This window comes from Elephas maximus, chromosome 12 (genome assembly GCF_024166365.1).
Source record: "Elephas maximus indicus isolate mEleMax1 chromosome 12, mEleMax1 primary haplotype, whole genome shotgun sequence".
Lineage (NCBI taxonomy): Eukaryota > Metazoa > Chordata > Mammalia > Proboscidea > Elephantidae > Elephas > Elephas maximus.
The window spans coordinates 94,081,260-94,094,486 of NC_064830.1; the positions used below are offsets into that span (position 1 = coordinate 94,081,260).

Genomic DNA, 13,227 nt, shown 5'->3' on the forward strand with positions numbered 1-13,227 from the left:
ACTGCTGGGTAAGTAAAACCGTGCTGGTCCCTGGGCCTCCCTCCTCCACCATGGAGTTGGGGTGGGTGTCAGAGCAGACGATGCACATGGTGAGAGCAGCCACCAGGAACTACAGGTGCGGATTTCCTACTCCTTACACAACCAACCTGCTAAGGCGGTGGCACCCAGCTCATAACGGAGAAATCTGCGGAAGATCACAAAGTGAGTATGTGATGCAGCCATGACTGAGGCCCAGACTGGCAGACCTGAAGGCCTGCTCCTTCCACGATGCCACACCCTCTCAAGGGCCATTTTGGCTTTTAGTGTCTACAAGTCTATGGCCAAATGATGGCGGCTAAGCCACAGTCAGCTTTAGAGAGATTCTCTGGAGCACTCAGTGGTACCTTCCATAGTCCTGAAATCCCTCCTTCAGCCATGTGGGAGGCAGGACAGCAGTCATCAGGGAGCACCCCTGAAATAGCCCCACAGAGGGGGGCCAGACGGGGCTGGGGTAAGGGCAGCAGGACTAGATTCTGTCTGGTGTCTTTTCTGAGGCACATACTACCCCCAGTGGAAGGGAACAGAATTGTCCCTTTATCCTGACCCAGTGGCCGGTGCAACGCCTTACCCCACACCTTCATGTCTACAAAGCTTCACAGGATCCTCGAGAACAAGCCCCGCATTCAAATTGTGCCAAGAAGAGAAGACGTGAACTCTGGGTCTTAAGTGGAAAATAAGGATTCCCCAGGGGCCACCCCTGCAGCAGAAGGCAGGAAGAAGGGGCCAAGAAGCCCACTGCCTCGAGAGGCCAAGGAAAGAGAGAAGGGCCATGGAGCTAAAAGAACAGCAACCAGTGCAGGAGAGTCAGAGGCAGCAAAGGCCAGAGAGTGTTTGTGAAAAGGAACTACCTTTCATTGACATTTTCCTCAATCTCTTAACTGAGCTGTGACTTTTAGAGGCCAGACAGGAGGCGGGAGGGCTGGCGGGCTGAGGCTCGCGGCTAAGACACACAGGGAGTCCAATGGCTGACATCAGAATACTCGTCATGCCTACACGGGGTGCGAGATCAAACATGCAGAGAGGGGAAGAAACATTAAAAGGAGTCATTCAGCACATGACATCAACAAACCCAGCTGAGTCCAGGGAGGCAGTGCAGTGAAAGGCCATCAGGACCCACGAAGAATCTAGGTGCTTCTCCTCCAGGGGCTTCCCTGAGGTTGGCTTTCAGGATATTCAGAATCTGGTCAGGGTCTGGGTGCAGCAGGGGGCCTGGGGTAGAAAGCAGCAATCCCACAGGGCCCCCTTTTCCCCCTCCACCCTCCGCCCCTTGAAGAGGCAGTGCTGCCCCCACCAGGTGATGCAGGGGGGTGAGGGGACTCGGGGATCCACCAGGGCCAGCCACAGAAGAATGAAAGCTCCCAACCTGGCAAATACCCCAGCTCAGGGAAGGAAGCAGAAGCCAGCCAATAAGCCTGGGCAGCACAGCCAAGACCAGGTAGGTGTGTGCCTGGCCACAATTGTGGCCGCTCAGCAGGAGGCAAAGGGGACACCAGACAACTAGGTTCAGGCCAGGATCCATGCTGACCTGCACTCTGGCTGTGTTCTCGCTTAGTTAACGCAACACCACTGCCACCACAAGGGTGTTCCTGAGCACAGACACCGATCTCTCAGGACCTGGGTGTTAGGTGAACAGAATGACAAGCAGGCACAGGTGGCAGAGAGAATGGGACCAGGTGTGGTTTTCCTTAAGAGAACCCAGGGCTTTTATATCCTCTGGCTGGATCGCCTTCCCCAATACCTATAAGCCCCCGCACTCCTGAAGTATCCACCTTCCCCGGCCACCTACCCAAAATGGTATGTACTAAAAGAATTTGGTCTTTGTCCCTGGTTCCTGGGAAGTAATTTCTAACCAAACTCATTGCCACTGAGCTAATTCTGACTCATAGTGACCCTATAGGACAGAGTAGAACTGTCCCATGCAGTTTCCAAGGCTGTATATACGTAAATCTTTACAGAAGCAGACTGCCACATCTTTCTCCCAGCGCGGCTGGTGAGTTCGAACTGTTGACTTTTGGTTAGCAGCCGAGAGCTTAACCACTGTACCACCAGGCTCCGTAGGTAATTTCCCTTGACTGGGATCTCTGTAAGGAGCCCTGGTAGAATAATGGTTAGGCGCACAGCTGCTAACTGAAAGGTCAGCAGTTCGAACCCACCAGCTACTCTGCGTGAGAAAGACATGGCAGTCTGCTTCCAGCAAGATTTACAGCCTTGGAAGCCTCATGGGGCAGTTCTACTCTGTCCTATGTGGTCGCTATGAGTCAGAATCAACTCTATGGCAAAAGGTCTCTTGGTTTTGGGTCTTTGTTATTTGCGGAGGGGCTCCGGACCACATGTACCTGCCAGGTTACGCCAGTGAGGTAACCCTTGGGTGGGGGCTAGAAAATGAGTTCATTCGCGGGCAATGATTCATCAACCACACCTATATAAATGAAGACCTGACCAAAACTCAACACAGAAGCTTGGTGAGCTCCCTGGTCGGTGCAAGATTATCAATGCTTAGGAGGGTCACGTGTCCCTTTTTGGGATATGGAAGCTCTACAGTGGGGTCTCTCAGACCTTACTCCCTGAGTCTCTTCATTTGTACCCTTTTTGCTGTAATAAAACTATAATCGTAAGCACAGTACTTTCCTGAGTTCTATGAATCCTTCTAGTCAAGTATCAAATCTAAGGGAGTAGTGGGAATCAGTAGGCCGGAAGAAACAGGGATGGGAACCCCTGAGCATACAGCTGGTATCCTGAGTGGATAGCCAGCAAATCCGTAGCCAGCATGGCAGAACTGAGGGTATAGTGGGGAATTGAGGGGGTAGTGGAAAAAAACCCCGATCTGTAGCCAGCAGGTCAGCAGTAAGCAAGGCGTGGGGATCTCCAAGCTTGTGCCTGGCGTCTGAAGTCTTGGGCAGACATGGCGGCCTGGTGGACTGTGTCCTTTAGCTTGTGAGATCTGACCGAGCTCCAGGTGGTTAGGGCCAGAGAAAGAATGCTACATTTGCAGTTGCTGTCAGAGAGCTTATTCAGAGTTGGAGCTGGCCTCAGGACAGGCAGAGACAGAGAGACACCCTTTACACCCTCCAGCTCTTTATCTCCTTTACCTTCTAACACTTCTCACCTCCTGCAACTACTTATATCTGTTCCTTTGGCTGTCTTTCCCCATCACTAGCTCCACAAGGGCCAGAGTTTTGCTCACAGCTGCATCGCCAGCATCAAGGGCAGTGCCTGAGCCATATGAGGTCCATGGTATATACAGACTAAGGAACAAATACACCCTTGACCGTCACTGGGTGTCCCTCCATCCTAAGGCCGCCACCAAAGGGCCAGCCTGAACAGCACTCTGGCCCTTCTCAATGCTGGAGCTTGAATCCAAGTCACAGGTTGGCAGAGCAATAATGCAGCACGCTGGAAGCCTCATGAGAGAACAGTCTGCTCTGTGGGTCTACCATCTTTTGAAAACATTTGAAAATTACCCACACCCAACACTTCGCCAAAACAGCATCAGTGTGCAGGGTGGAGGGGAGGCACACCAAGAGTGAGCCAGCATGTCTTCCTCAGCTGTAAGGTCTCAGGAATAGCCCCTGAAACTCCTAACAGCCGCGAATAACGTCAATACCTTAGACAGCCACAGCTTTTCCACACCCATCTGAAAGGATTCCCACTTTACCTGTGAGAGCCCCTGGAGAGTGAAGCCCAATATACAGCCAGGCTCTCACATCTCAACTTTCAAACACCCCCTTTCTAACAGCAAGGATAGATCTTTCATCCAGGGGCCAAGGTTTAGGGTGTGAGACTATCCTTCTTCCCGACCCCAACAACTGGATTCAGAGCCCAGCGCAGCTGATTACTGGCCCAGTGGTCTCGGGCAGGTTGCTTACTGTCCCTGGGCATCAGTGCAAAGCGCATACACTACTTCCTTCCTCCAGGGCAGGTGAGTAGGTGGGGTGGGTCAGGGTGGGCCATCTGCCTTGGCCCAGTAACACAAAGGACAAGGATCGGATTTCTGGGTTTGAAGGATTAGGATCATAGTCTCATAGGACATTTCAGTCAACGGGCATAATCCAGTTCATAAAGTTATATTCTACATCCTAATTTGGCAAGTAGTGTCTGGGGTCTAAAAAGCTTGCAAGTGGTCTCTAAGATACAACTACTGGTCTCCATTGTCTGGAGCAAAAGAGAAAGAAGGAAATCAAAGACTCAAAGAAGAAACTAGTCTACAGGACTAACAGTCTATATGAGCCATAGCCTCATCTACCTTGAGAGCAGAACTAGATGGTGTCGGGCTATTACTATCAACCACGCTAATCAGGGCCAGAATAGATGGACCCTGATAGAATAGGAGAAAAATGTAGAACACAACCTCAAATTCCTAAAAACAAAACAAAACAAAAAAACAAACCAGACCTACTGAGCTGGGTTGAGACTGGAGGATTCCCAGAGACTATTGCCCTGAGATACTCTCCAAACCTGGTACGGAAACTAACCTGAGGTCACCCTGTAGCTATACAACCGACTGGTTCACAAAATCATGAATATCACCCGTAAGTGCTGTGCTCCTTTAAAAATTCACCTATATGAGACCAAATGGTCAGCAATGTCTTTAAATCAAAGATGAGAATGTAAGCGGGGCAAGGAAACAAGATTAATGGAAACAGAACCACCAGAACAGAAAAAATGAGAACGTTCACTGATAATGAAGAATGTAACCAACGTCACTGAGCAACTTGTGTAGAAATTATTGAATGGGAACCTAAACTGCTGTGTAAACCTTCACGGAAAACACAGTAAAGTATTATTTTAAAAAAATAATTACAAAGGCAGAGAAAAGAGAGCAAGTGCTACTCAATATCCCTAGCTTGTGGGGTAGGGTGAGGCTTAACCAGACCATTTCTGAGATCCATTTATAGAGGTTATTTAACAACTGTATTAAAGCCCTAGAGGTTATACATGTCAGGCCTAGCCACAAAAGCTCAGTATAGCCAGGCGGAGGTCCTGAAGACCGGATTCTCCTCCGCCACTCTCAGAGCCCAGACACGAATATGGGGACCAAGATTGTTACTCATAACCTTGGCCCCAACTCCTCCTCCACCACCAAAAACAACACACACATGCCTGGTATTGCCCGATTCACCTACAGCATCTGACACCACAAGGCAACCTAAGCTGGGCAGCAGCTTTCTAGTTATCACATCTTTGCTGGCTCTCTTCTCGTTGCCCCAGCAGAGGTTAATGGGTCAGCAGCTGGAATAAGTCCTGCTGGGCATTGTCTTCACTGTGGCTTATCCAGCCCCACTCTCCCCAGTCTTGACCGTTTCTGTGACTCTTGTGTTTTCTCTGTGGGTGCCTCTTCTGTCACCACCTCCTTAGTTGTGCTGTTAACCTGCACTCCTCCCATTGTCCCTTCCCCACCCACCGTCTCCATGGGGAGCTCACACACTCTCTGGTGTCCATCACACTCCATAGGCAAAGGCCAGACCACTCTTTTGAGCACCATACCTAAACTCCACCACCTCCTGGACGGCACCACCTACAGCTCCACCGTCTATAACCATAGTCACCAACCTCCCTTCAGCTGCTCCTGCCACAGCATCTGGGCCACAGCAGAATGTAATGGGGAAGAGCCCAGAGCCGGGGGCCAGACCGCAGGCAGTGGAATCTCAGCTCTGCCAAGCGCTAGTTATCTGGCCTTGGGTTAAGTTACTTAAATTTGCTGTGCCTTCGGTTTCCTCAAATGTAAAATGGGAGTAATGTACCTACCTCACAAAGTTGTTATAAGGATGAAATAAATTAACACACGTGCAAAGCCCTGGTTCTTCTTCACTGTCATCATTACTATGGACTGCTATCCACAGCTGTGCACCAGCAGGCCTCATCCTACTCCTCCTCCTCTCTCACAGCTAATCCCAATCACTGAGTCAGAAGGATTTTCTGAATTTTTTACCTAACCTCCCAACCTCCCACCCCGACTGCCCTGGCACAGGCCTTCACTGGCTCCACACTGGCCTCCCTGCCTCCAGTCTTGTTCCCTCTAATCCACCCTATGTCACTACAGTGACTCCCTAAAACACAAACTCTGATTTTCTTAGTCCCTTTACAGCCTTTAAATGATGGAGGTTCACTAAACTATTCTGTTTTCCTTTGCATAATTTTTTTAATTTCCCATTAGTTAAAAAAAAAAAAAAAAACCTTCAACGGCTCCCTCATGCCTGTCAAATTTTAAACACAGTTCCAAGATGTATGGCTAACAAAAGATCTAACTGGACACGAAGGCAACTTATTCAAGATGTAACTGCAGCCAATACAGTTCTAGGAGCTCCCCAGACGGCCCCTTTAAGTAAATGTCTAAAGCCTTTCAGGACAGAAAAGTGACTCTTCAACGATAATTCAGTGTGACAAAAAAATTAAAAAGGTAGGGAAAGGTCCACACCCCGGCACCCACTGTCATTGAACCTGGCCCCAGAGAGCCCAGGGAGGGGGTGCCCGGCCCATTCACCGGGGCTGCACCATCACCAGACAGAGGCCCTGCTCCCCAAGGAGTCCTACAGATTTCCGTGGGAACTGAGGGTAACACAGTCCCTGACCCATTTCTTCCTCTCCCCCTCACCCCACACACACTCTCCCCTCTGCCAAACCAAGTCCCACTGGGCACTTTATTTCCAAACATGAGAGTGGGAGCCTACCTGCAAGGGCCTGCTGGATCCTGCTGGGCTTTGGCATCTGCACGGGCACACTGGCGGGGACGCTCCCAGGGCTGCTGGCGGGACCGCTGGGAAGGGAGGCACTGGGGGAAAAGAGAACAAAGCTTAACATGTGGAGCTGACTTACCAGAAACAAGAATTCACTGGTTATGAACTAACTGGTGCTGCCAGGTTTTGGGCCCAGGCTCCTTCAAGGTTTCACTTTTCACGGCTTCTGCTTTGTGAATGAGGAGTGAAGGGTATCTGGAATGAGGAGCGAAGAAATCCACATTTCACCACTCTCAGACACAAACGAACCCAGAGAGTCTGAGCACTTAAGAAATTAAGCCCACAGCTGAAATCATTTATAAGGAAGACACCTATGTGACAAGGAAGACACCTATGTGAAGCTTGACAGAACATCACGTACTGGGTGGAAGTCAAGTTTGAGGGTTCTTAAGGGTGGCTAAGTAAAACTAGAAGCCAGGCTTTAGGGAGGGGGAAAGGAACCGCAGCCAAGGAGACAGGGTAGCCCTACCAGTTTTACCACAGTGATAGGAAAGAACACTGCTGTGGGTAGGACTTCCATCTTTTTACAGGATTTCAAGAATAAAGCTTGAAGCTGTCAAAAAAATATTTTACTAAGCAATTCAAAGAGTCTCTGAAGACAATCCTAAAAGAAGAGCTCAAAATGTTTTGAGCTCGCCAGCTTCAGCAAAATGGGGGCTTTAATCCAAAGCCAAACCAAACCCGCTGCTGTCGAGTCGATTCTGACTCACAGTGGCCCTGGAGGACAGAGAAGAACTACCCCATAGGGTTTCCAAGGACTGCCTGGTGGATTCCAACTGCCAACCTCTTGGTTAGCGGCTGTAGCACTTAACCACCACACTACCAGGGTTTCCCGGGGCTTTAACTGCAACTTAAAAAAATTAAAACCAGCTGTCGTTCAGTCAGTTCAGACTCATGGTGACCCTACGGGTGTCAGAGTAGAACTGTGTTCCATAGTTTTCAATGGCTGAGTCTTTCTTCTGATGCACCCCTATGTGCACTGGAACCTCCAACCTTTGGGTTATCAGCTGAGCTCGTTAACTATTTGCACCACTCAGGACTCTCAATAGTTAGCTTTACGATGGAGAAATCCAGCAGAAACCACTTTGACAAGTGATCAAGATCACCATCAATACAACAAATCGACATCACATACTCTATGACAGGATGCACCAAGAAGGACACGACACAATTTTTGTGGTATTCCTGTCAAAAATAGTGCGTAACCTCAGTCCAATCATGAGAAAGCATCAGACGAGCCCACATAGAGACTTGACAAAGTAAGTTTTCAAAAGTGTCAAGGTTATGAAAGATCAAGAAAGACTGAGGAGCTGTCACAGACTGGAAGAAACTAAGAAGACATGCAACTGGACGCAATGTGAGATCCTAGATAAGATCCTGGGACAGAGAAGGTAAGAGAGATTACCGGAAAAACTGGTGAAAGTTAAAAAAAAAAAAAAAAAAAAAGTCTCTGGCTTTAGTTAATAGTGTTGAACCAAAGATAATTTTCTGACTCCATCAATTTAGCACCTGTGGTTATGAAATACGGTTACATTAGGAAAAGTCCAGTGAAGGACATATGGAAACTGTCTATACTCTCTGTGTAACTTTTCCGTAAGTCTAAAATTATTTCAAAATAAAAGTTTGGTTTGGTTTGGTTTTTTAAAGGAATTGCCATAAATCTGAATCAACTTGACAGCAACTGGTCTTAATTTTCTTTAAGTTGCTGTTAAAGCCTCCCTTTTGATGAAGCTAGCGAGCGCAAGACATTTTGAGCTCTTCTGTTTAACTTCGGCCAAGTTTCTCCCTTCCCGAGCCTGTTCCTCCCATTTTTCTTTTTTTAAAGGAAGGTGGGTAATCTCTGGCAACCTTTGCAATTCTCCGGTTCTGTAAGTGAAGGAATTTAAAGAGACACAGCCTCCCAGGCACCTTCACCTTCTCTATGGGCCCAGTTCCCATTCCTCCCCAGCTCAGGTCTCCCAAACCAACTTTACACGGAGCACTGAGCATGAGTCCTGTGCTAGGAGGCCCTTGTCACTGGAAGCCAGAAAATCTAAGCTCAGCTCTACAACCCCACAAAATCAGTGGGCTACTCAGAGGATGGGGGTCCCTGACTGCCCCACTCCACAAAAAAACATCAGTAAGTGGGGTCTTCCTCCACCAGGGAAAGGTGCATATTTGAGAGGACTAGCCTAGCTCCACCACCAAGAGCTCGAGCAGAAAGCAGACATGCAGTGAGGCTTCTAATGGATATCTCACCCTGAAACCAGAGACCAGGAATCAAGACTAAGTTCTATATAATGTCCTCAATATGCTGCCACTTCCCCATATTGCTTATCCTAGTTCCTCTCCCATATATTTTCCTGCCGTGAGCAGCAGGAACTGAACGGTCAAAAGGATCCAGCAGTTTCAAGATGGGGACTCTCAGAGCTGGATAGAACCTCAGAGGTCCCTGATCCTGAACTTTACTCCTTCCGTCCTCAAAGGGCTCAGACTTGATGACAGGATGTTCCCCAGTGTGGGGTGCCATCTGCCCCATGAAGCGCCCTTCTCTGGGAATTATCTCTAGTCACCATCTCAGGTACTCCCCTTCTTCCCACCAACAAAAATAAAATAAAACCCTCCTTTGTTTCTGGGCTTGGAGTCCCTGGGTGGTCCAAACAGTTAAGTGATTGGCTTACTAAGTGAAAGGTTGGAGATTTGAGTCTACCCAGAAGTACCTCGGAAGAAAGGTCTTGGCAATCTACTTTTGGAAAAAATCAGCTATTGAAAAACCAATGGAGCACCTGAAAATGCTCTGGTTGCCGCGAGTCAGAATCAACTCCACAATGACTGGTTCACTTTTGTTGTTGTTAATGTTCCCAGGCCTACCTACTAAGTGCCCCACCTGGCTTTCCTCTCCAGGACCATCTCAAAATGCTGTCAAACATAGGTAGAACATAAGAAATGATGAGGACTTCTAGCCTTCTAATTTTATAGTCCCAAGCAAATGGCAGAGCCCTGGTGGCAGAGTGGTTAAGAGCTTGGCTGCTAACCAAAAGTTGGCAGTTCGAACCTACCAGCCACTCTCTGGAAACCCTATGGAGCAGTTCTACTCTGTCCTATAGGGTCGCTATGAGTCAGAATCAAATCAACGGTGATGGGTTTGGTTTTTTTGTTTAAGCAAGGGGCAATGCTAAGAGGCTGTAGAGTAAGGAAATCCAAAGCTTCTCTCCAGCTCCCCAAGATCTCCAATTCTGACTGGTAAGCCAGCACCAACCTAGGAATCTCTAACCACATGATGCAGGACAACAAGCACGAGATGTGGAGCCTGGAGACCCAGACTCTGATGCCAGCTCCCCCTTAAAACTGTGGGGCCCAGGCATATCATGTCTCCTTCCTGAGCTTCAGTTTCTTCAGCTGTAAGATGAGGATAATAACAAAAGGCTCCCAGGGTGGTTGTGAGGCCCAATCTAAAGCCCAATACAAATGTCCATTGTTGTCCAGGACCCAAAGGAGCAGGGAAATCTAAGGCAAAGCTCTCAGGGCCACCAGACACCTTCCCGCAGGGCCCTCACTAAATCCGGAAAACCATAGCAATATTAGAGCCAAAGGAAACATCAGAAACTGAGCAGTCCAACTCCCTAATCTAAACAGAGGAAAAACGAAACATGGAAAGGGAACAGAGCTGACCCAAGGACCTACAGTGAGCCAGGAGCAAGGCCCCGCCAGCAACCCAGGACTCTACTCGAACAAGCCAAGACTGCCAGCAACCAAAACAGGCTGGCTGTCAGCAAGAGGGCATGGGGAGCTATTAGAAGCAGGAAGAACAGCAGCAGATGAAAGCAAACCAGGAGAGCCATTTTCTAAGGCCATTTAGCACAGGCGCAAACCGCCCATAGGCTTAACCACATCACTGAGCTGCATATGACTGCTGGTCATAATTACTACCCCCAAGTCATCAAAATACTAAACAAGAAGTCACGCCCTCTATTAAAAAAGGCAAGAGTGTGCATGACACATTTTGGAAAGTTTTCCATCCAACATGATTAAACACAAGGGATAAACTTCAGATACCAGGAAATTTTACTTAAACCCAGCAGCTCAGTCACCAATGACGCACCCCCCGGGGCAGGGGTTGGGGTGGTGGGGGCACAAGGATATCTATCAGCCAGTGTGTTACCAGGTTGAGCAAGAAGCAATTTAAAACCACATGGGTTCCACAAATTTCAACTTTACCCATGAAAATGATATTTCCAACAGCTACCAGTAAAGACAAGATTCCTTAGCCATCCCTGCCTTTAGACCTGCCCCCTGCCCTGCCACCATACACATGTAAGTTTCACATCATCCTGCTGACACTCACTTGGAGTTGAGAACTTTACCACAGCCCTTAGGGAGAACAGGGTGCCAAATTTTTCCAATTCTCAGCAGGCCCCTGCTGGCTCTACAACACCCATCAGGGAAGGATTAACTGAGGAGGCCCACGCTATAAATTAGATGTGAGTAACCCATTTTTCAAAACACGGGTAGGCCTGTGCAAGAGAATTATATGACCCTCCCAGCTCCTGAAGAGCTGGAGGAAATAAAGACGTACACATACCCAGAAGGCAGACCCCTCTGAGGCAGTTTCAATTAACTGAGCCTGCTGGCCAGCTTCCCCCCCCCGGCTTACAGTGCTGGGCAAGCTGCAACACGCTTGTCCCAGCACAGAAGGTGAAGGTAAGACAGTCTGGCCCAACCACCTTCCTTCCTGGAACTTGCCTGGCCTGCACCCGAAGGGCTAAACCAGTCAGCTTTCTCAATCCCACAATCTAGAACTATTTAGAAATCTGCCTCAAAGTAATCTGTTAAGAACCTAAGAAGCCCCAAGAGACTTGGTGCAGGAGATCTAGCAGAAGGTCCAGCATTGCTGACAACCATTCTGAGCTGACAGCTCTATTACACTCTTCTCTAAAACAAACTGACCCGCATATTGAGGGTGGGAGGTACGGGGAGAACCTCGCTGAGCCCAGGGTGGGGCTGGGATACCACAGTCCTGCTTGCTTACTTCTAAATGAAAGTTCACAGACAGGGCCTAAATGAAATCTCTCTGTACTCGCAATTCCCAGAAAGATCTCGGATCCACAAGCCCAACTCCCAAGAGAAGCTGCCCAGGAAAACCTTGACCCATCCAAGCTCCTCACTCCCCTCTGTGTCTACAAGACTCCTCCTCACTCATCGCTCAAGATGCCTTCAGCCTTCCACATTCCTCTACTTTTAAAAGAGCTTCAAGAACTCCCCACATGTACCACAGAGTCAGCTCTGCAGGCCTGGGTTTTAGTCCGAGTTCCAGCACCTGCTAACTGACTTGCAACCTCAGTGGCCTCAAAGTGTCAATCTGTAAGTTGAGGACACTACCTACCGTAAGGCCATTAAGAGGATTGTTAAAATCACTCATGCTGCCTGTTCAACAGGACCTGCACCTAATGTCTGCTCAACAAACGGTAGCTTCTGTCACCATATCCTGTAGAAACTGGCAGGGTCCTCTGAAACCCAGCTTGAAAAAATATTGGAGGCTCAAGAACTGCCACAGCAGTCTCAGCCACTTTGTGAAGACTGAGCCCTCAACAGGATAAAGTAGGCAGGGATGGGGTCAGGTGAGCCACGTAGTACCAAGATGCTGAGTGGCCAACGTCAATCCAAATCAACAAGATGTTCACCTATCTGGGAAACAGGGTAGCCCCAGGCCCACACGATCAGCCACTACCCACTGAATCATTCTCTCAGAAAGCAGCCCCCGTGGTGGCTAACACTTGACTTCTCACAGTGTTCTCCATGCCCAACACTCCCAATAATGACTGATTAACAGCGAAGCCTCTAGCTTCAGCCAGCTCAGTCACAGACCGACCTAAGAGCACACACCCACTGGCCAAACCCTGGGGGTTTTCTCGCTTTAAAGGACCACCTGGTCTGGACTGGGCCCGTTATTTCATCGTCATTCTCCAAGTCCAGAGGGCTCTCAAAAACTGAGACACTTAGGGCTGGGCTATCTGTTACCTGCTGCCATGTCACCATCCCACCCGCAACATTTGGTCATCTCAATACATCGGGATGGCGGCCCTCCCTGTACTGGACTGTGAGCTTGGGGGCAAGAACTGTACCTTCCAGCTTTGCATCTATAGTGACTGGCACACAAGAGGAGCCACCGAGTGCACAGTACTGAAATGGTGTCAAGTACACAAGCATAGCTATGTGGCACACCAGCACAAGAAAGATGCTTAAATTTGGCTCTACACAGCCCTATTCTCGTGAGTGAATGAAAAGATTACTGATTTCAACCCCAGTGCAGCAACTAACAGAACTCAAGTAACCAGACGTCAAGCAAGCTCTGTGTGATGCAAGACCATGGACAGCTGTGGCACATCTGTACCAACGTGACATATGCAAATGAGACTACTTAACAGGAACAACCGAGGGAGGAAAGTGAGCAGGAGCCGAGTCCACAGGTATTTGG

General features: G+C 48.8%; 1 protein-coding gene across 6 annotated transcripts in view; it reads right to left on the reverse strand.

The window, feature by feature from the left end:
• Positions 1-13,227, reverse strand: part of DTX2 (deltex E3 ubiquitin ligase 2) — a 49,137-nt gene that overhangs the window by 17,241 nt on the left and 18,669 nt on the right. For 5 of the 6 annotated variants that reach the window (XM_049903565.1, XM_049903564.1, XM_049903566.1 and 2 more), the window contains 2 exons: positions 6,708-6,808; positions 888-1,028 (listed from right to left, as the gene is read on the reverse strand). In XM_049903565.1, the coding sequence (XP_049759522.1) occupies positions 888-1,028; positions 6,708-6,808 (242 nt within the window). The remainder of the gene's footprint in view (positions 1-887; positions 1,029-6,707; positions 6,809-13,227) is intronic. The other variant, XM_049903569.1, reaches the window with a different exon arrangement.